Genomic DNA, 23,567 nt, shown 5'->3' on the forward strand with positions numbered 1-23,567 from the left:
CCACTCTTCATCAGGAGATCATAAGGCAAAATATTTCATCCAACTCACAATAATCTGTTTTTGGAAAAAGCTGCAGTGCTGTCCATGAACATCTTAATTAAAGTGTCTCTTATTTCTACCATATTCCCTATAACAAGCTCTGTATGTAGTACCTCTGTAAGTGAGAGAGAGTACCTCATGACTTTCTTATATTGTGTTACAAGAGAGAAATGAAGCTGTTGAATCTGGCTCAGATAAAAGATAATAGACACAACAAGACCAAATTATAATTCTAGAAGGAATTATTCTCAAGAGATTCAGGGCTTTTTTTCCAAATTCTTTCCTTAGTTGACCATCAAAAACAAATTTTAGATATTTTTTCAGGATGCTTGATAATGATCCATTTTCCACTGAAATATAATACAAGTTGAAATGTTTTGACCCATCAGGTAAATAACCTAGTTATTTAAGACCTTCGTATAAAGTGCAAAGCAGCTCCTGAATTAAATTCTGGCTCACCAATATGAACGTTTTTTAACTCAACACTGTAAGTAGATTTTTTAAATTTGTAGCAGGTTCATCTTTCAATCTTGGCTAATTCAATGAGGTCTTTCAAGAATCTAGTGAGCACATTAAATTCAGTATTGAAGCCAGTAGCAACTTACGGTTCTGGTGTGTAGAGAGGATCTGAGCCATGTCGTATGTACTGAGTACAGTGAAAAACTCTGTATGCAAACCAGCTAAAAAATCTCGAGGAGACAGGTATCCAGCAACTGGTCTCACTGTGAACCAGACCCTTTCTGAGGTGAAGGAGACAATAAAAGACCACATTCTATAAAATACGTATATCACTAGATCAGTTTTTAAGGACAGGCAATGATCTGTGGTTAATTATTCTACTAGAAGCATGACATGGAAAATCTTGGCTGAAGATCAACACACATCATTTTCACCTATTGTGTACAAGAACTAATTTGCACAGCTAGCATATGCTTAATGAAAAGAGTCTCAGATATTTCAAAGTTGGCTTGAAATACCTTTGCCTAGAAAGATGGTAAGGTATCATAAGTGATGTTCTCGTATCAGAGTATCTCATTTTTTATGTCTTGATGGTGTCCAAAACAGAAGATTACTTCAGTAAAAATTAACAAAAACTAAGAGAACAGGAATTAAACTCAAATCCATCCTTATTTTAACAGATAAAATATTATTTTCATCGTGAAATACTGACTTTTCACTACTAAGGTTCTCATGATATTTAAATATTAAATATGCACGATAAATTAATTGATATGGTAATTAATAATAAATCTTAAATCTTTAACAAAGTGGAGAACCAATTTCAGACTCAGTGGCTCTGAAAAGCACATTTCTCTCCAAATTCATTCTTTAGTATTTCCAAGTCTTTACACAAGAATGTTCCATGTTTCTTGAACAGACAGTACTACTGCTGAATTTAGTTGAAAACATATTTCTAAAAGAAGTATGAAATTGTGAGTTCCTAGTTAGGGAGGAAGAACCTGTATGCTTTAGCATCATTCCTTAGAAACCATAGTGCAAGACCAGGAAGGACACAATCTAGTTTAAAGAGTGATAAGCCAGTTATTAGTAAATGCAGTTGTTCACAAAGAGTTACAGGTGCAGCAGAGACTGAGGAAAGTATGCCTTTCATTACATATTTTTTATTTCTACTAGCTAAAGATTTTCCATACTACCTGGACAAAATGCTGGCTAGTTTTTCTCATCAGACTTAATTTTATTTTTTTTTCAAACACCCATCTTTATAACATTTTAGTTCCTGAGCCCCTTGGAGCTCCTGAGCAAGAAGATTAAGGAACAAGTATGAGTATCTGAAGAGATCCTTGACAAGAAACAAAAATATTAAATGAACTCTTTGGTGGCTTTTGCTCTAGAGTTAAAAACAGCAGGTTCATGTCTGCCACTTCATAACAAATGAAAAATCAATTTTGAGGGGCCTGGGTGTGTTGATTGACAGACAGCCAAACATAAGCCAGCAGTTTGCCCAGGTGGCCAAGAAGACTAACAGCATCCTAGACTGTATCACGTGTGTGGCCAGCAGGACCAGGGAGAGGATCTTAGCCCTGTATTCAGCACTGGTGTGTCCACAACTCGATTACTGTGTCCAGTTTTGGACCCCTCACTACAGAAAGGACACTTTGCTACTAGAACGTGTCCAAAGAAGGGCCACGGAGCTGGTGAAGGTTTGGAGCATATGTCTTACAAGGAGCAGCTTAGGAGCTGGGGTTTGTTTAGCCTGGAGAAAGGAGGCTGAGAGGGGACCTTATTGGTCTTTACAACTGCCTTAAAGAAGTCTGTAAAGGGGTGGGGATCAGTCTGCTCAGTGTAGTTACAGTGATGGACAAGAGGTAATGGCCTCAAGTTGTGCCAGGGGAGGTTTAGATTGAATGTTAGGAAGAATTTCTTCACTGAAAGGGTTATAAGACACTGGAAACAGGCTGCCCAGGCATTGGTGGAGCCACCATCCCTGGAGGTATTTAAGAGTCATATTAGACATAGTACTTTGGATATGGCTTACTACGGTCTTGTCACTGTTAGGTAATAGTTGCACGTGATATCTTGAAGTCTTTTCCAACCAAGGCAATTCTGTGATTCTGTTATTTTCAAACTTAGATATGCAATTTATTGTATCAGATCACCTATGGAGTCTCAATGATCTTTTTTGAACATACAAATATAATTACTAACTTCATGAGGTCTTGGCAATCAGAAAAGGCTCATATTCCTCAGGCTTACAACAATGTGCCAAACCTGCTCTCCTCTTTCAATTTAATTATCTTGGCATTTTATTCCCTCTTTTACCTGCTAAGATATTTGAGGGAGGCCCACTGCAGTTATGAGAACTCCACTCTGGCAATAAGAAGAGAAGAGCTAACTCTGCTAAACCAAAGTCCTAACTCTCTCTAAACCAAAGTCCAGTGACAAAGTTCGGATGTCTGTTCTTTCAATGTGTTTTGTATTTATATCAACACATTTTCACACTAACACAAGGGAGTGTCTTCATTAAACTCTATTTACAAACCAAAATTGAATCTTACCTTTAAGAAAAACGGAAACATCTTCAACTGAGGCACATTATCCTCTCTGTACCCACAGTACTTGGTCAGCAGAGGAAGTTTTTTAAATATTCATGACAAGCATGGGTGGGATAGAGTTTAGTGAGCTCCCTAAATACCACCCCCATGTTTTAAATTTCTTCAGCGTGTATTCCACTCTGGGAATGGGTTGGCCACTGTAAAAAACAAATAATACAATACATTTGATCAACATTCTAGCCAGACTGTGGATGGCAAATTTCTGTGAAAATATTGTTTAAATAAAGGCAGACGTAGACTATTTAAAGCATTAAAAAGTTTTAAATAACAGCTAGATGTTTTTTCTTAGATTACTTCCTAATTATGTTGAACATATTACAATAATTTCTTAATAATTGTATTTCTTATCCAGCAATGAGATTATTTCTTGATCTTTCTACACATCACAGTAAAAAAAAATTTATATGCCATGTTCCTATACCAGAGTAATATTTTTCCATTCATTGCCACTGATGCCTTTGCAAGTATTTAAGTGAAGATGCTGACTCAGTCTAACTTGAAGATTCAGTAAGGCCTTCAGCAGACCACATGCTTTAAGCATTCTTTAAAATACAATAAATTCACAGCATTTTACAATGTGAAGATTACTCACTTACAGAGATATCTAGAAATGTGTGGATCCTACTAAAATAGATATATTTACTGTTCAGACTGTTACTTACATGTGCAAATAAGTTTGGAAACCAGATTCATGCAAGACTACACTGTGAGGAAGCTCACCTCAAGAGCTAGCAGCCTAGCCTATATGAAACTAAGCCTGCTAAATACAAATATTGGTTTTTTCCTGCATTCATTCCTCAGCCTTGTCCCCTTAACACAGATGTACAGAAATTGCAAAGCAGGATTCTTCACAGGAGACCTGCTAATCCATCTCTGTCATCCAAGATGTGCTTTGAGAGGTTACAGCTAATTCAAAACTGACAGTGTGAAGAGTGAAGAGCTCTCTTCCAATTTGCATTTCTTTGTATTTAGCTGTAAGGAATTTCCCATTACCTAATCCTGGGCACCATCTCATGTCATGAATTCCTTAGAAACTTTATAATCTTTCTCTGGATTTACATGTTTACAATCTATAGTATGGCCAATCTCTGCCAATTTGCCTTCTTCTCAGGTTATCCTCTTTTCCCACACTCTAATATAAAGAGACTGCAAACTGATTCAAAGGATTGCCTTACCACATCAGCCCCTTGCCAAAGGGCTGGCTGACATCCCAGCCCAGTACTTGTGGCTTTCCTGGTATTTCAGGAGCAGCCAAACAGGAGTCCAGTCACAGGGAATACCATTGCAGCAGAACTACAGTGCTGGGCTTTTGCCAGGGTTTGGATCTTCATAAAGCCTGTCACCCATTTCATGAGCCTGTCTCTACTGTAGGGGTTAGCAAGGGTAGCAAGCCCTCATGTCACATGCAAATACTGCTCTGCAGTGCCTACACACACAAGAGAAGAGCATTCACCCTACAGTTATTGTGACTGTCACCTCACCTTTATTGAAAAGCTACTACTTAATCCCATTGCCTTTCACTATATCAAAATATTTTGATCCATGTCAGTAATTGTCAATGTCCTGGTTTGCGCCAGAACAGAACCAATTTTCTTATTAGTAACTTTACTTTTCAGTAAATAAACTTTTTCATGAAATTGCACTTCCTGAAATTAACAGCATGTTTTTCAGTCAGTATACGCTTCTAGGACTAATAACACCTGACGTTCATAGGTACTGCTGGAAAACAGTGTGCAGAACCAAGGTCACTGCTCGGTTCTGCTGAACATCTTGTGCTCTGGAAACAAAAGGGAGTAAAGGGGCCACATCTGCAACCTTCCTGGAGGAAGAGAGGGCAAAATTGACCAAACGAAGTATTTCATCCCATATGCATTATACTAGATATAAAGCTGAGGGATGACTAGGATCGAAGCTGTTCTTCCACAGCAGCATCCTTGGAAGGACTCCATCCCTTCTTCTGCCTTCATCCCAGTCTAAGATTTCCTGAAACAGTGTGTTCCTGCATCCAGCTACCATCTAACACTGATGCCAGGAGCCCAGCCCAGGACTTTCCCAGGTCCTGCCCTGCAGCCTTGGTGGTGATGTGAACATTACTGAGGAAAGTGTGATATTCACTTTGTATATATTTGTATACATTTTATTATTTTCTTTTTCATCATTATCGTTTCATTAAAGCTGTGTAGTTTAGTTCCAACCCTTAAGTCCTCTCCCCTGTTTTCTTCCTTTCCCCTTCTGGGAAAATAGAGGGGGTTAATAAAACCCTGGTTTTTTCTAGGGGTTAATTCATTTTAATTGCCAGCCCAATTAAACTTTGACAATCAGTTAAAAGCTTCCTTGTATGATGTATTCATAGGTGTTAAAGACTCACTGAACACCCAATACATCCACTAATTCCCTTCAGCCACTCTTTTGCAGACATGACAAGTATTGTAACACAGATAGTGAAGCACTGTTCATCAACAGAACCTGCGCTGGGTCTATACCCATTCTGCCATGGGAATCAGTCCTTCAGGTCTAGAATCTGTCTTCACATCTACACTCCATTAGCCTTAAGCTCTCTACCAGCTTACTGAAAGCATAACACAGCTGTACTAAATCCTACCATACATGACAGACACAAGCAGGCTGTTACTCCATCCACCTGGGGTTGCCAGAATACTGGGCAATATTCATTCCTTTTCCTTGGGCTTGATCACTAATACAGATACGCCAGTACAGGCAAGCACTGGCCCAGCAAAGAGGAAGAAATGTGTGCAGTGGTAGAAAAACTCAGGTTCCTATTCAGCTTGTCACTAGAGAGTATAAATGCAGTCAAGCATTTGAAGCTTGTTCTCTGCTCACTAAAAGGTTTATAACTTAGTCATTGTTTCAATTAATTCTTTAGTACTCAAGTAAGGTTCACTGAACATTAATTGCTTAATAGGATTTATGCCTAGGAGAGCTGATCTTATTTCAAGCTGATCATAACATTGCTTTCTTTACTGAGAGGATCACAGCAGCCAGACTTGACCCATGCCTTTCTCACTCAGCTCTGCAAATCTCATTTTACTTCAGCAAGCAACACCCACCATGTATTTTACTTCAGCAAGCAACACCCACCATGTGGTCAAACCTTTCCATGAATCATGGGAATGGCCATCCTGCATAACCAGTTTTCTTGTGGCTGAGTAAGATAGTCTACAAGCTAATCTATCCTGAATTTCTACATTCCCTTATTAAAATCTTTTTTTCCATTTTGCCACAGTCATGAGCTATCAACTCACATTATAAATTTCATCTAAAACTTCAAATTTTTCCTGCAGATTTAATTTTATCAACACTTTTGCAACCCCTAATCAGTCTCAAAGGACTAATTAGCAAGATTAACACAATTTTACTACCTTTAGAATAGAATCTAAGTGGAGGAGGGAGGAATTTTTTTTATTTTTTTTTTTGTCCATTTATTTCATATAGCTGATTTTCACTGCTGTGCTCTGTTAACATGGAACTCCCTTTAACACCTAGCACCAGCAAATGTCTGCTTCTCCAAGCTCATGGCTTAATGTTTTTCTCTCTTGCAGCTACAAGGCCTCTTTATGGTCAAGACAAAGAGCATCTAGCTCTATAGAAGAGCAGATAAACTAAAAGCTGATCTGGGATTTTTAACTCAGTTTTTGACAGAGCCAGTTCCTTGCAGCCAATTTTTTGCAGAATTCTTGAAAACAAGACACTTTTTTTTTTTTCTACACTGGAAAATGGATCAAGACTCAATAAATTATTAGGAAGGTCACTTACCTGGAAGACACCGAGAGGTTCAAGACAATGCTCTGACTTTATCAGAAGCAGTCCTTACTATAGAGCTGTTTTTTTGTATAAATTAATAGTCATTAGGCCATAGAATAGAGTGTGTGACAGACTGCCATGCAGTGTTGAGACACTTGTATTAACCCTGAAGTCCCCAGCACAGGTAGCAGAAACAGCTGTAGCAGCATGGCATTCTCCTGAGCTGATTTGCTTTTTGTCACCATGGCTTAGGGTAAGCTGCAGAATGATGAGGGTAGATGTCTCCCAGGGCTGTTTCTACAAAGGGTACCCAGAGAGAGACTGACTGCACAGCCTGGTAGACATGGCACATCCTTGGGGTAAAGGTAAACTGCTGTAGCTGAGGAATATGAATGACACAACTGCCCTAATCACTAATCACATCCCTGCTATTTTGTGGTTCCTGGCGAAAAATACATGAAGCATCTTGTTTCTCACTGCTGATAATAACAGGAAGAGTTTTGAAATCCTTTAAGGTTTGAAAAGACAGATGAAGGAGTACTTCTGAGAAGTTTTGCTGAAGTACAACATCTGATTCCCCAAATAACTTAAGTTTTGGTTTGTTTGCTTTTTGTAATGCGCCTGCAAAACTAGATCTTGAGCCTTCAAAATCTAAAGGAAAATATCTTTCTTTTCCTTTATCTGTTTTACTGGGAATATGCAGCATTACTCTACGTGACGTTTGTGAAAAGGAATTGCCTAGTGGTTTCAGGGAGGAAAAAAAAAACAACTTTGCAGTGGAAGACCAACCACTGCCTAGTGAACCACAGCATGATCTTTCTAGCACTTAAGCAGCTGAGAGAGGGAAGGGAGGAAGGTAATTCCACCGGCTTAGCAGGAGTGAAGTGAATGGCACTACTGCTATGGTCATGGGTAAATGGATAACTATCTGACTTACTGAAAAGAGCTCTAGGAGCACACACAGCCTGCCCTCACCCATGGGTATCTGCTTGACATTTCACACTGCAATAAATGATAGGCAAAAAGAACTAACTCTACAGCAAACATGTTACTAGGGAAAAGATAATAATAATAATTCAATCAGATATGAACAAACAAAAAACTTCTCTCAATTTGCATTCAAAAGTTGGCTTACCTGTTCAGCCTAGAAAGCTTCTCTACCAACCAGCATCCTGCTCCCAGCAGGCAGCACTCTTTGTACTGGATGAATGTCAAATGCCACCCAGATAAACAAATGCCACCATGGGCAGAAAAAAGGGGAAACCAGCACTAGCACTTAAACAATTATTAGATTGATAATAGTTTAATGGAATGGGACAGGAATGGGACAAAACTAAAGGAAAATATATCAGGATTAATGGTCACACAGCAGAGTTAATGCTCCTTTCCCCCTGCAGCATTTTGCAACCATATGCTAACTTTATGTTAAAACCCCAAAAAAAGACAGAACTGAAAAACTTTCACAAATCCAGTTGCTTCCTGAAACAATGTACCTCTTACAAAAGGAGAAAAAAAACTGTTGCTTTTTACATCCTTCAAACAGCATAGGTAGAAATCTCAAAGGAGAATAATAAAAAACCTGATGAAGTGCAGTAGAATGGAAAAAAACCATCATGAAATTAGCATGTTCTTTCCCTTGAGAAGGAGGACTTTGGACTGCTGCAAATAAAACCTAGAGTATTAACAGAATTAACTGAATGATTCTATGACAAGAAAATTGCAACACAGCAGGTACCTGTACATAGTGCAGAAATTTTTTTTTACTTACAGGGATAGTAGCAAATTGAAAATACTGACTTTATATGCAAAAAAAAAAAAAAAAAAATTCAAGATGAGAAAATCCATGCAGTGTATTTGTGCACAGACACCAGCTCCACTAACCACAGAAAAATTCACTGATTTTATTCTGAGAAGTTCAGAGATGTACTGGCAAAACTGATGAATGGCATTTTGCAGCATCCACTATAATAAGCGCATGAAAAGAAAATAATAATTTTGGGCTTAATGAGCTTATCAAACTAGGAGCACTATATGTGGTGAATCAGCAGTACACCAGTTTGTCATTAAGACATGCAAGTGATTTTAAAAGGGTTTCTTAAGTTTAAGCACCTACAAATAAAAAGCTGAAGAGGTAGCATTTACATTTCAAATGCTTTATTTGCCTGTATCTGTACCAAAATGTAATGAGATTTCAAGCATAAGTTTTGTCATTTATAGCCTACACTAAAACAGCCAAAGTTTAAAAGATTACTTTATCTACTGTTAAACTTCATCCTACAGAATTAAGTAGAGCATAACTTCTAACTAGTCAGCAGCATGGGAATGACTTATGCCAGTACTTACTATTTATAACTCATGGCAACATCCACAAAGTACTTTCTCCTCTGTCGATAGACATTGTCTTTAAATCCCTTAAGCAAGGAAGAAAAGAGTAATTTACAATAAAGAAGAAAATTAGCTGTAAGAATTATTTTTAAAAAATCATTAAAGTGTTTATTTAGTACCTAATTATATTGTATTTTGATTAACACTGTCTATTGGACTGCAAGAAAAAATACGTATTTCTCTACCTTTTTCCCCACCAAAGTCCCACGTGATTTTTTTCAAGACAGGTTTGTGCATAGTCATTCATCCAAGATGTTGAAAAAGGGAAACTTTCTCCTTGTCATTTCATCTTATTCAGGTTTTCCTTAATCTGAATGGATATCTACATGCAGTCACAAAGCACAATAATTGACCTATACTTAATATACTTTTTTTCACTAGAAGAATCAAGTTCATGCCCAGAATTCATAAGCAACTCATTTCAGTAGTTTCCATCTTAACCAATGCATTAGAGACTGAGCCATCATCACCAAGCAGCAAATCTGGCCCAATATGAGTTACAGGGGAAGGGCTCATAGGCTGCAGTATGTAACACATACACACCAGCCAGTTACAGACCTTTGAGCTATTCACAATTAAACCAAGACCTCTTCTATACCTATTAAATATGTAGACACTTCAGGTTTTGGATTGCAAAAAGAGTTATCTGTTTTCAAGGTAGGACTGTGAACCTCTTGAATATGAAAAACGGTAAAGAGTTAGTAAGTTTCTCAGTTAGTAGCCCAGACAGTGCATTTAATTTTCCCCTAGTCAGAGCTCAGAAGTAAAATATGTTTTTCCTTACTGCTCACATACACAGACACAAATAGCTGAGGGATAACATTTTTTACTCAAAATATTGGTATGAGCTTCCAGAAATCTCAGAAGGCATTTTACTGCCCCATAACCAAAGCTGTTTCTGCTGCGTCAGAGAGGATGTCAAAGGACTGCAGAAAAGGCTCAAGCCTCCAAACCTACACAGAAAAGTGTTCTGACTGGCAAAAAGTTGCTGTACTCTGGGCAGTATCCTTGTCTGCTTAATATCTTTGATAAAAAACATTGAGTTATTCAGCTACAAAACTGTTCAAGAGACAAAAGGGAATGAAGACAGTACAGGGGATTTAAAATCCTGTCACATGTGGTAAAACTGAGACTGAAACCATTAGCCTATATGGAGAGGGTTAGGGCTATGCTGCTGAAGTGGTGCTGCACTGGTCCTATAAATAGGGTAATTCTCTTTGGTGCTCTGGCACCTACACACCACAAGTGGCCTTTGAAAGGCCAGTCACATCTCTAATACCTAGCACACTGCATAGGCTAACAAATGGCATGTAAATTATGTTTATAAGAGTTCCCCCAAGTGTAAAATATATATTCATATAATGCAAATGTCTTTTTTCATTGCCTGTAAAACTGAAGGCAGATTTTCAGGAAAGTACTCAAGTATTTAATGAAGGCACCAGCTCAGAACATAAAATGGTATCAAATGGCCCATCACCCAGGCTAGATTGAGCTGCCACTGAGGCCTCTGTTTAATACAAATGACTATTAATGACTGAGGGTAATCTACAGATTTTTCCATTTGAAGGCAAGGAGATAAATCCTAGTTTGGGCATCAAGAAGTACTTGGCAGAAAGCAGGATCCAGGAATGCATTCCCCGGTTGTGGGCCACAGTGTGAGAAGGTAGAGATGTTGCAAACCAAGTGAGGTGATGATGCTTATTGTGACTGCTATGTGGGCAGGTGACACCAGGGACCATGGAGGTGAGGTTGCCAGGGGACACAGAGGTGATGTCCACTTTTTTGTGCATGCAGACATGGAGGTCTGTGTCTGAGCCCCACCACAGCATGGCATTTGTAGGAGCTGTGGAGCAGATAGGGCAGAAGGAAGCAGTCTGAGTGCCATTTCCACACTGACATTGAGCCCCAAGCCCAGGACCTCCAGGGGTACCTGCTTCTCCTCAGCCAAGACAGTCGCCAGGGAGGAGCCCACACGGGAGCTGTAATCCCATGATATAGAACACTTGCACCACTAGAAAGTCTCCTACACCAAACTTATCTTTCTGCAGTCACATACAAACTCTTCAGGGCCATTTTTCATTACCCTGGACAAAAATGTATGTGACAAAAAAACAAAGGAGACTTGCTTACAGCTAAAGTTTAATCTGATTCTATTGCAAGGCAGTCTTATGATGAGACATCTTAGTTCATTACCTATTTCCTTTCAGCTGGAAATTTCCTACAATGCCACTATAATCCAGATGATTTTACTTTGGAATATAACTAGCTTTCACCAGTGTCTTTCAGCCAACTGGTCCAAATGTACAACGTTGGATTTATATCAAGTGAAAATACTGTAATGCGAATTCTTGCAGTCATATGCTATCTAAATACTCAGAGGTTAAGCATTTACAGACATCAGCCAAAAGAAAGAATAACAAATTCATTCTTTTTCCTTCTTCATTAAGCAATTGCCACTACTGCAGATGCAGCTTGTGTGAAATGCAGGCTTGCCTCCTGTTACCAAAGTGAGGAAACAATGCTAGACACCTTACCACCTGCTGCATTAATCCAGAAACAAGGACATACTGCTCTGTTTCCTTCTGTAGTTATCATCAATCATAAACTAAGAGCTACCTGTAGAAGAACCAAATGTCAGTTGATCTAAACTCCTCAGTTTTAAACCTTTCTGATAGCTAGTTAATTAAAAAATAAATACATAAAAACAGCATAAAAGGGGACACAGGCTTTTTAAGAGCAACTATATTTTCAGAAGAATTTTTGGGTGTTCTACTACAGAAAAAGAAAATTAACTCACTGAAACTGATGAAAAGAAATACATTTCCCAGCTTCTGAAAACCATATGCCTAAAAGAGCAGTTAGAAACAGCAGTCAACAGTCTTTTTATTTGACTGGCACATAACCTGAATGTATTATCTACAAGACAATTTGATGTTGCACTTACAGGGTGATCTGCATCCAGCTCAGATCCATACATCAAAACTCTCTGTGAGCATCTGTCTAGTTCAGATATCTTTCTGGGGAACCAAGGGACACAGTCAAGATCTGTAGAAGATAGAATGTGAATTCAATGTACTGGAGCCTAAGAGTACAGAGATACCTGCATATAACATTTGTCATTGTCTAAACCAAAAGACAGAAAAGCATCCTTGCCTTCTTCATCAGTCCAGATGTTTTCAGGTGGATTGAGAGATACGATATTAGTTTGAAATTTGAGCAATTGGATTAGTTCGTTAAATTCTTTCTTACTGCAGTCACAGTCCACAAAAATTTCCACCTCTGAGTTCCTTCTCTTTGATTTTCGTGATTCAATGTGAACCATACTCACATGTTTCTCCTGTGGAAAGATGAAGTAATGGATAAATACAGACATACCAGTTACTTCTCATTGAAAGTACTCCCTTTTTACTTACACAGTTAGTTAGCAATGCTTAGTAAATACTGAAACAAGAAATCTGCATACCAAAAGTAAAATAATACTATTATCTTTCTTTATTAAAGTCAACTAATGATTGTATAAAAATTGTGTTGGAATAAAAATTCAGTCTCTTGAAGAGGACAATATTGCATTGCAATTTTTTGAAGAAAAAAAACATAATGCAATTTTATATTTACTTTCACTATAAATATTCTAATGCAACTTTATTAGGCAATGTGCATTTTTAAACAGATGCTATTAAGCATGTACTACTTCAGTACCTCTTATGATCTCTTGAGGAAGAAAATATTTTTGTGCAGACAACTGTCTATCAGCCTCATATATTTTTCTTGCACTAATTAGGCAATAATGCTGTGTTAACAGTAATGAAATTTAAATCTAATTCAATTTATTCTCCATTACAACATTACCATCAAGACTAAATGATGCAACAAACATCAGTGTGTAAATAGTTCTAACATTAAAACATTTCCGTGGGATAGTTCTACCACTACAACTACTGGTCTGCCAAGAGTGCCATACAATGACAGACAAGAAGCTGACCTGATACAGTGCTGCCAAAGCCTTGCTTCAAAATAGAAGACTAGTCTAGAGGGATGCCTTCAACCAATACTTCTATTGACTCTGATTTTTCCTTTTTTTGCCAGGCAGAAACTGTACCTTTTCACAACTACTCCTTCTCTTTCCCGGTGAAGCAAAAAAAAATTTTCAACTTACAAATGGGGAGAACCATGTGCTTGTAATTCCACCCACCTGCTGCATTTTACAGAAATCACAGAAAGTCGGGGGTTGGAAGGGACCTCAAAAGATCATCTGGTTCAACCCCCCTGCCAGAGCAGGGTCACCTACAGGAGGTCACACAGGAACACATCCGGGTGGGCTTTGAATGTCTCCAAGAAGGAGACTCCACAACCTCTGGGCAGCCTGTGCCAGTGCTCTATCACCCTCACAGCAAAAAAATTCTTCCTAATATCTATGTGGAACCACCTATGCTCCAGTTTATAACCATTGCCCTTGTCCAACTGTTAGGCTTGACTCCATTCTCCTGGTGCTCTCCCCTTACATAGTTATAAACATTGATGAGGTCACCCCTCAGTCTCCTCTTCTCCAAGCTGTAGAGCCCCAGCTCCCTCAGCCTTTCCTCACAAGGGAGATGTTCCACTCCCTAAGTCATTTTGGTCGCTCTGTGCTGGACTCTTTGAAGCAGTTCCCGGTCCTTCTGGGACTGAGGGGCCCAGAACTGGACACAATATTCCAGATGTGGCCTCACCAGAGCAGAGGGGGAGGAGAACCTCTCTCAACCTACTAACCACCCCCCTTCTGATGCACCCCAGGATGGCATTGGCCTTCTTGGCCACAAGGACACATTGCTGGCTCATGGTCATCCTTCCATCCACCAGCACCCCCAGGTGCCTTTCCCCTGGGCTGCTCTCCAGCAACTCAGTCCCCAGCCTGTACTGGTAGCTGGGGTTGTTCTTTCCCAGATGTAAGACTTCACACTTGCCCTTGTTGTAATTCATTAAATTTCTCCCTGCCCAACTCTCCAGCCTGTCTAAGTCCCTCTGAATGGCAGCACAGCCTTCTGGGGTGTCAGCCACCCCACCCAGTTTTGTGTCATCAGCAAACATGCTGATAGTAGACTCTATTCCCTCATCCAGTCCATCAATAAATACATTGCTTAGTACTAGTCCCAGTACTGACCCTTGAAGGACTCCACTAGAAACAGATTTCCAACCAGACTCCATTCCACTGACTACAACTCTCTGGCTTCTGTCCTTCAGCCAACTCCTGATCCACCTCACTACCTGATCATCCAGGCCGCACTTCTTCAGTTCAGCCCCAAGGATGCTGTGGGAGATGGTGTCAAATGCCTTATGAAATCAAGATAGACCATGTCTGCTCCTCTGCCATCATCTATCCACCCGGTTATATCATCACAGAAGGCTATCAGGTTGGTCAGACATGACTTCCCCTTAGTAAAGCCATGTTGACAGCTCCTGATAAGCCTCTTGCTCTTGCTGTGCCTGGAGACAGCACCAAGAATGAGTTGTTCCATCACGAGGTGAGGCTGACTGGTCTATGCTTACCTGGGTTCTCTTTCTTGCCTTTCTTGAAGGCTGCAATGACATTTGCTTCCCTCCAGTCCTCAGGCACCCCTCCTGTTCCCAGTGTCTTACCAAAGATAATGGAGAGCAGACTAGCAATGACATCCACCAGTTTCCTCAGCACCCATGGGTGCATCCCCTCAGGACCCATGGATTTATGGATGTCCAGCCTCATTACCTGATCCTTAATCCAGTCCTCATCAACCAAGGCAAATTCATCCTTTACCCTGACTTCCTCAGCAGCCTTAGGGGCCTGGGGGTCCTGAGGGCATCCTCCAGGTGTATGAACAGAGGCAAAGAAGGTGTTCAGCAACTCTGCCTTCTTTGTATTCTCTGTCCCCAGGGTACCCACCTCATTCAGCACTGGGCCTACATAGTCTCTAGTGTTAGTTTTATCTGCTATGTATTTGAAGAAGCCCTTTCTGTTATCCTTAATCTCTCTTGCAAAGTTTAATTCCAAGGAGGCTTTACATTTCCTACTTGCCTTTCTGCATTCTTGGGCAACAGTCTTATACCAAGTATACTTTACTTCCAAGTGGCCAGCTCTTCCTTCCACAATCTATAGATTCTCTTCTTCCATTTGAGTTTACCCTGTTCAACCATAGTGGTCTCCTAGTTCCCTTTCTTGATTTCCTTCCCATTGGGATGCACCTGTCCTGAGCTCAAAAGAAGTGGTCCTTGAAAGTTAACCCTTCTTCTTGGGCTCCTTGACCTTCTAGTACCCTGTCCCATAGGATTTCCCCCAGCAATTGTTTGAAGAGGGCAAATTTGACTTTTCTGAAGTTCAGGGTTCTGATTCTACTTGGAATCTTGTTTCTACCACATAAGATCCTGAACTCCACCATCTCATGGTCCCTGCAGACAAGGTTGCCCTCAACCTTCACTGCTTCAAACACACCCTCCTTGTTGGTTAGGACAAGATCCAGCAATGCTCCACTCCTAGTTGGCTCCTCTACCAATTGCATCAAGAAGTTATCAGCAATGCACTGGAGGAACCTCCTGGACTGTGAATGGCTGCTGAGTAGGTCTCCCAGTATATATCTGGGGAGTTAAAGTCTCCCATGGGAATCAGGGCCTGTGGTCACAAGGCTGCTGCCAGCTGCCTGTAGGAGGCCTTATTGACTTCCTCATGCTGATCAGGTGCCTGTAATAGACACCCACCACAGTACCTCCCCCATTAGCCTGTCCCTTGATTCTCACCCACAAACTCTCAACTTGCTCCTCATCTACCCCTGGACAGAACTCAGTACATTCAAGTTTCTCTCTTATGCAAAGAGCAACTCCCCCTCCTCACCTTGCTGCCTTGTCTTTTCTAAAGAGGACATAACCATCCATGACCACATTCCAGTCATGTGAGTTGTCCCACCATGTCTCAGAAATTGCCACTAGATCATAGCCCCTTAACCTGATATAGATATCTAACTCCTCCTGTTTGTTCCCCATGCTGCGTGCATTTGTGTGCAGGCATTTCAGGTTATGGGCTGAGCCTGCTGACCCCACCCTAGAGGAATGGGGGTCCTTCTGGTCTACATTCAGCCCAGTACATTGCAACACTGGTGCAAACCCAGCTACACCCCCTTTATTACCAGTTCCCATTTTGAGCAGATTGGAGGCCATCCTTAGGCTCATCCTTAGTGAGCCTGGTTTTATCCCACTCCCCCTTTGAGTTTAGTTTAAAGCCCTCTCAATGAGGGCTACTAACTCCTGGGAGAAGATCCTTCTCCCAGGCTGAGATAGGGGTACCCCATCTTTTGCTGGCAGGCTCAGTGATGAATATATTGATCCATGATCAAAGAACCTAAAGCCCTGCTGTTTACTAGTCCTTAAGCCACAAATTCACTTGTTGGCTCTTCCTGTTAGTTCCCTCATCCATCACTGTCACTAGTGGGATGGGGGAGAAGACAGCTTGCATGCCTGATTCCTTAACTAGTCATCCTAGGGCTCTGAAATTTTTCTTGATCATTTTTGTCATTCTTGATACCACTTCATCTCTACTCACCTGGAAGACCAAAGGTGGGTAGTAATCATAAGGCCTCACCAGGGTTGGAAGTTTACTCATGACATCCCTTATCCTGGCCCCAAGGAGGCAGCAGACTTCCCTATGACATGGTTCCAGTCTGCATATCAGGCCCTCTGCACCCCTCAAGAGGGAGTCACCCACAACAATGACCCTTCTTTTTTCCTTTCTGGAATGTATTATGATCATTAGTTTAGCATGAGTGGGCCTTGGTGGTGGTTTTGGCCTATGTGGGGTATTCTCAGCACTGTCTGCCATTTACTCCTGCAAGGCCCCAAACCTATTCTGCAGCACCACTGAGGGTGGTGAAATTCTAGAGGGAACATGCCTGCCCTGCTTGTACCATTGGACTGGGACCTGTTCCCATTGTCCCTGCTCCTGTAAGTTATCTTGGGATGACTGGAGAGCTTCCTTGGCCAACTGGGGAGCTTCCTGGGACAACTGGGGAGCTTGAGACAATAAGGAATCCTTTGTTCCACTGAGATTTGCCTCCTGAGACATTTTAGTGGTGAGCAGGCTTAATACACTCATCTAACCATGTTGCTCTCCTTGATGTTCCTCAGTCTGCTCACCTCCTCCCTGAGCTCCATTACTTCATCCTGCAGCATTACCACCCGGTAGCAACCAGACACAGCCATGATCATTTCTGTCCCCTGTTGCCATGGAAAGGTTGTGGCATTCCCAACAGTCTGCGACCTGGATAGCCACATCCTTCTGTGGAGGCACCCTCTGAGTGCCCACATCAATTCTGGTGGGTGCTGGGAGCACAATCTTCTTTCATTCTTCACAGATGTCTCAGAGTTATCTCCATCTATCCCAATCTATCTCAGTAGCTAAAGGAAATAGCTCTCACTGCAGCCAGTGCCACTGTCTCCATCTGCACTGATCGTGAGGTCTCAAGGGAGGACCTTGTTGGGTTACCTGTCCTTCTCCAAGCAAGGAAGGGGTCGTGCTGCTCTCTCTGCCCACTCCCAAAGGCCTCAAGCAAAGTGCCACACTTCTCTTTGCCCACTCCTGTTCCTCGGGATCCTTAGGGACATTTAAATCCCCCTGGGGCTGCCTGGACTCACCCCCCGTTGCCACTGATTGCCTGAGCCAGCGAGACTCCGGGTTTCTTCCCGCGGTTCTGAGCAGCTGTATGGGGTGTTCTGATTTCAGGAACCCCCCTCTACAGCACCATCTCGCCGTGAGCCCCTGGGCTTATCTCAGCTTTTTGCTGTCACTGCCTCTGCTGGTGGCCCAACCAACTCAAATGTCCATTTCAGATCAAGGTCCTCTCAGGTACAGCCAAATAGCAGTCTCTGCTCTTACTACACTGGATATACATGCATAATTCTTTCACTGGACTGATCCATAAGGTATGTATAAGGTGTACATGGCTCCTTAGCTAACCCATTCACATAACAAATTCACTTTGTTCTACCCTAGGTTGAGTGGAGACCAAAAGCCTACGCTCCTCCTCACAGTGCTTAAATCATTAACTTCCAGGTGATTAGAGGTGATATCTCTGCAACATCTTCCCAATCATGTTTTAATAGTCCAGTGATTTATATAGCCATTCCCAAGAAGAGAGAGTTCAAGTGTAAATCAAAGATATCAGCTCTGAACCTATTCAAGCATTTAAGTCAGAGCTAAACACTTAAACCTTGGAGAGGAACTGCATGAAAAACAGTGAAAACATGACTCCTCCTGCAACTCCTATCAGCTCACTTAGGTTGCTCTCTTTCTCTCAAACACACTGGTTCCTGGCAGTCTCCCTCTCTCAGGTCAACTCATCCCTTTCCCTTGGCTGAGCACTTCAGCATTGGGAATCCACTCCCAGAGCCTTAACTCCTGAGAGTTAAGGCTGGTACGGCTCAGCCCTGCCAGAGTTACACCCCCTCTTGGAGTCAGGGGTAGGCTACAAGCCACCTCCTAACTTTCCCTTCACTGCAGTGCACAGACTGAGCAACTTAAGATATTCATCATACTGCTTTGCTTTAACTACCATCAAACATGCCTCCAAGCCCACTTCAACTTATTAATAAGGCAAGCAGACCTTGTGCAGTTCCATTAGTCTGACCAAAAAAACACTGCCCGCATGGGGAACCAGTACTTCACAATTGAAGTTCTAGTGAGACAAATCAAGTTTTGACCCTGCAAACACTAGTAGGTAAATCTAACCTTATAACCAAACATTGTCCTGTACCACAGCTGACACCACTGTCTCACTTGGAGAATGTCACTTAAATTCTGAAGTGCTCTCTGAAAGTGCCTTCTGTCATTGTGGCCTGCACCGACAACTTCAGATGTAATTTACAGTGTCAAGAATTGCACATCAGAAATCTAAAGTGAATGGTGTGAGCATCAGCATCACTGTTAAGCTTTATTCCAGAAAAACCTTCACAAGCCCAAAATGCTTTGTTGAATGGTCCATAAAATTTTAGGCTACTTTTATACAGTTCTTCAGAGTGTAACTGCACTCCTTCCATCATGCTCCATTAGATTTATACCAACAAAGAATGTGACCTCAGTAGCCCTTCTAGTCCAGTCAGCATAATGATTTGTGAGCTTTACCTGGAAGAGTCGGAGAGCTTTTACCAATCCACCAACTTCATTCTTCAAGGAAAACACCACAGCTGTCTTTCCACCTTCAGAAACTGGCTCACTTTTTCCATTTCCCTTATTTCCTTTCTTTTCCTCATTTTTCCCAGAACTTGACCTGTTTAGCTACAAATGGATAAAGAACAGCACCATTTCAGATGCAAATGGGCATTTCCCCAATTTAACTCTTTTTAAGAGAAATTTTTGTTAGAAAACAGCTGAATACACTCACCCAGATATAATGTAAATGTAATGCATTTACTTGAAACCAGTATCACAGGTCAAAAGCTGCTGTCAGAGATGTTTGTGTAAAGGGCCAATCCATAAAAAACGCATAAGGAAAACCACAAAAGTGTTTGGAATACAATTATATTATTAGGGCATTGCTATCATTAGCAATACAGATGAAGCAAAAGGAGATGGTCTGAACTACTGCCATTCTAACCTGAACATTGCTGCAAAATTGCTAAGATGCTATTCTAACCCGTACCAGTCAATTTATGACAATTTACACTAGTCTGTATTTTTTATTAACCATTAGATTTAAAACATATAATTTCTGTTCTGCTTTGCCATAATTAATGTTTCATGTAATGTCATATTACCTGAGGGAAATAACCCTTTGTTAATTACACAAACAAGGACAGAAATACAAGCTTAGACTGTACCTCTTAGAAGACGAGATGGCTTGAGGAGTTAAAAAAAAATACAGAAAATTGCAGCATTCTCAGCCACTCCTACATTCTGCTCACAATTTGGTGGACCAAGATTGTTCTAAGCTAAATTTCAGCCAGCATTTTCCAGCAAACATAATTTTATCAGCTTAAATCTTGTTAAGATGCCCACAGTACAGTTATAGACAATTTTTATGAGGTTGACAATGATTTTCCAACACCAGTCTGCATTTTCCAATACACAGGCTATGACTCCTGGAGAAATTAGATCTCTAGTGAGCTGCTAGCTGCTTTTTCTAAAACAGTATCATCCATAATATAGTCACTTAAAAAATCAAGGTAAAAAGATAGAAATGAATAATAGTACACAACAATTACACACGATTAATTAATTTCTTTAGTAAATTGTAAAGCAGCATGAAGGGAAAACAGTGAGAATAGATGAAGTTTTTTATCTTGGTAACCACCAAATTAAATCTGTATTCTTATTTTTTCCTTATAATTATCTCACTTGCATAATATCTATGCCAGTAGACTTCAGCGAAGAAGCTCCCTGTGCTTCTAGAAGATTTTATAAGGTTTTGTCAAGTAATCTGTGATGCAGCAGAAAATGAGTATGGTTCATCCTGATTCCTTTTCAAACTGGATTATGCAAAACAATTTTCTTAAAAACCAGTATCGCTGACAGTGATGAGGTATATGCATCAAGTGGTTCATGTTAAATTGGTTTACTTTTTTATCTGAACCTAGTCCACTTTGAAATACTTTCCTCCACTGAACTAAGAGCCCACTGCTCCCAAGTCAGCTTCCACTGGAACTACTGAGATTTTTTTTTTTTAAGGTACAAGAATTCACTGAATGAAAGAGGGCTAGTTAAAATGTGCTGTCTTACCAAAGCCACACTTTCAACAACACAGGTTAAACTTGCCACACTTAAACTATTTACTGGACATGCTAAGAAGTGATTATTTCACTACACAGAAACAACCTGAACAAGCAAATATGTTTATGGAATGATATATGAAGGGTTTAAAACACAGGGGGGGGTTGTAATCGAGCTTATACAATTCTGCTGGGTAGGAGGTTTGCTCAGGGACAGTATAGGAGCACATCACTTTTGTTTTAACTTTAATAATATTTGAGATTTAGCTGAGCCCTTTTCACAGACATCAAGTATACACCTCCAGATGAAGTGTGACAAAGAGGCTATTTACATAGCATCTGTGATTTTTCACTGTGTGTTGCTTTCTGGAAGCTGTGTACCAAGAATCAAGTGCTTCACTGAGTGTCTGAGAAATCCGTTTATCATCAGTTCCTCTGGGAAATGAGAGCACTCCAAGACTGTCACAGGTTCCCTAATACTCTCAAGTGAGCATTACTTGAAGTGATGACTGAAAGCCTCTCGCAAGCATTTGAAAACTACATTAGCTGTTACAAACTCAGCAGAAGAGGCACTATGTGACATTGCAAAAACTCAATTTTTACTGACCATCCTCTATAGTATACTTTATAATTAAACAATGAGTAGCTGATCAACCTTCTTAATGAAAATTAATTATCTGGAGCAAGCTGAAGTACTCAGGGAAAAGGTCTTCTATAGCAGAACTTGGTGAAGAAAGTAACTCAAAGAAGACAACAATAAAACAAATTTATCTCATTTAATTCAGTATTTCCAATAGAATCAAAGCATGTACAAATAAGGATATTTCACATATCAGGAGAGTTCACAGTTGGTTCAAACCAGTGTATTCCCTTGGTTCCTAATCAAGTGATCTGAATCTTCATGTGTTGCAAAATTTTACATAATGAAAATTTTTCATAATCCTAAAACGTTCCACCTATCCAGAGCAGACTTCATTGTCAGTACCTATTAACATTCTTTATTCTTATTAGAATACACCCATTCAAACACACTTACCTGTAAGTATAGAGAAGGTCATCCCATACTTGAAATCACCTAAGCACCTGTTGCACCCATATCATCCCCTTACAGAGAACTGTTTGTACCTCCTGGCAGGGTTTTCAGCCGGGAAACTGCACACCCTCTGAGCGATGTTCCCGTTCGTTTCCGCGCCCCTGCTGGTCAGCAGAAGCCGGGAGAGCTCCAAGCAGGGGATGCTCAGAAACGGAAGTGCCACAGGCACCAAGGCAAAGCAAGTACGTGTGATTTGCATCTTGCCAAAAAAATAAAAAGCTTTACATATCGTGCCGAGAGGTTTGCGAGTGCCTTAAAAAGGCAGAATCTGCAGGTGCAGCACTAGTGGACGCGGTCGGCAGGACTACTCTCTGGCTTTAAAAATTCAAGCACTGAAAAGCACCTGAACTGGACCCCAAGGCTTTGATATTCCAGTAGCAATGCGGTTAATTTCTGCAGTAGGGCTTTAATTTCTAATGGAGTTTTTACTACTCTTTGAACACACTTTCAGGGCAGCGCTTCGAATGGGGAGCTAGGGGGACCGCAAAGTAAGTTTCAGCGTCCCCTGTACCCGCTGAGCAGCCCCCTCGCTTCACCTGTACGCTCGGAGGCGCCCCCGGCCAGCGGGAGCCGGCCCTGCTCGCAGCTCCCCGGACTGCACCTCTGCCTCGCCCCCCTCCTCCGCTGCCCCTACGGGGGCTGAGCCCGGCGGAGAAGTCCCGCTCCCAGCCCCGCCACTTACGGTAAGGCTGCCGGCAGCGGGACGCTCCTCCGGCAGGGCCGAGTCCAGGGAGAAGCCCCTCCGCGCCCAGTACTTGCTGGAGAACATCATCATGGCGGGCTGCATGGGGCTGGGCAGGGAGCGCGGCGCTCTGCCCGCCTCGTCCCGCCTTGGCGCCTTTTATGCGCCCCGGCGGAGACAGATGGAAACCCGATTAGGAGAAACCCATCGCCGAGTGACGACGTTGAATAGACGCCCACGGCCCTCGCTTACCTCAGCCGCCGCCCCACACCGACAACCCGGCTGGGGCCGGCCTGGGGTGTGAGGTACCGCCACCGGGCGATGGCAGGTTCCGCAGCCCCCGCCCCGGCAAGAGCCTCCCAGGACTCGGGGGGTCGGGGGGCGGCCGTGCCGACCCCAAATACGGATGCAACCTCTGCAGGGCGCGTCCTCTCCCGCGACTGTCTCTGGCCGGAGCCTTCACCTTCCCTTGACACCACTGCCCGCCCCGGGCTCGCTGTGGGGGAGCGGCAGCTCACCCAGGGTTGTCGCCTGCCTCGGGCAGGGAAAAAAGGGATTGTAGGTTTGTAGATACACGCCGTGCCCTTGCCACCCCTCATCCATGGGCAACAGGGCGGGGGGCACGCTGCCACCTAGAGTGGCCCTGGGACAGCGAGGTCATGGGGATCCGATGGCAAAGAAAAGTAGGAACTGACTTTTCTACACACAAAAGCTATGGTTTTGATGGGAGAAATTCTTTGATCTAGAAACTCTTCTCTCTCTCCTATGGAATACAGCTTTGGAAAACTGGCTGGCTTTCCAAAGGTGCATTAAGGGGAGGAATTATACCTTT

The 23,567-nt window shown here is 41.8% G+C and overlaps 1 protein-coding gene across 1 annotated transcript in view; it reads right to left on the reverse strand.

The window, feature by feature from the left end:
* TPH2 (tryptophan hydroxylase 2) overlaps nucleotides 1–22,840 on the reverse strand; it is a 52,774-nt gene extending 29,934 nt beyond the window's left edge. The window contains 11 exon segments of the mRNA XM_030458368.1: nucleotides 645–714; nucleotides 717–779; nucleotides 3,057–3,083; nucleotides 3,086–3,133; nucleotides 3,136–3,195; nucleotides 3,198–3,250; nucleotides 9,219–9,286; nucleotides 12,205–12,305; nucleotides 12,414–12,597; nucleotides 19,378–19,530; nucleotides 22,736–22,840. Of these exon segments, the coding sequence (XP_030314228.1) occupies nucleotides 645–714; nucleotides 717–779; nucleotides 3,057–3,083; nucleotides 3,086–3,133; nucleotides 3,136–3,195; nucleotides 3,198–3,250; nucleotides 9,219–9,286; nucleotides 12,205–12,305; nucleotides 12,414–12,597; nucleotides 19,378–19,530; nucleotides 22,736–22,840 (932 nt within the window).
* Between the last annotated feature and the right edge of the window lie 727 nt (nucleotides 22,841–23,567).

This window comes from Calypte anna, chromosome 1 (genome assembly GCF_003957555.1).
Source record: "Calypte anna isolate BGI_N300 chromosome 1, bCalAnn1_v1.p, whole genome shotgun sequence".
NCBI lineage: Eukaryota > Metazoa > Chordata > Aves > Apodiformes > Trochilidae > Calypte > Calypte anna.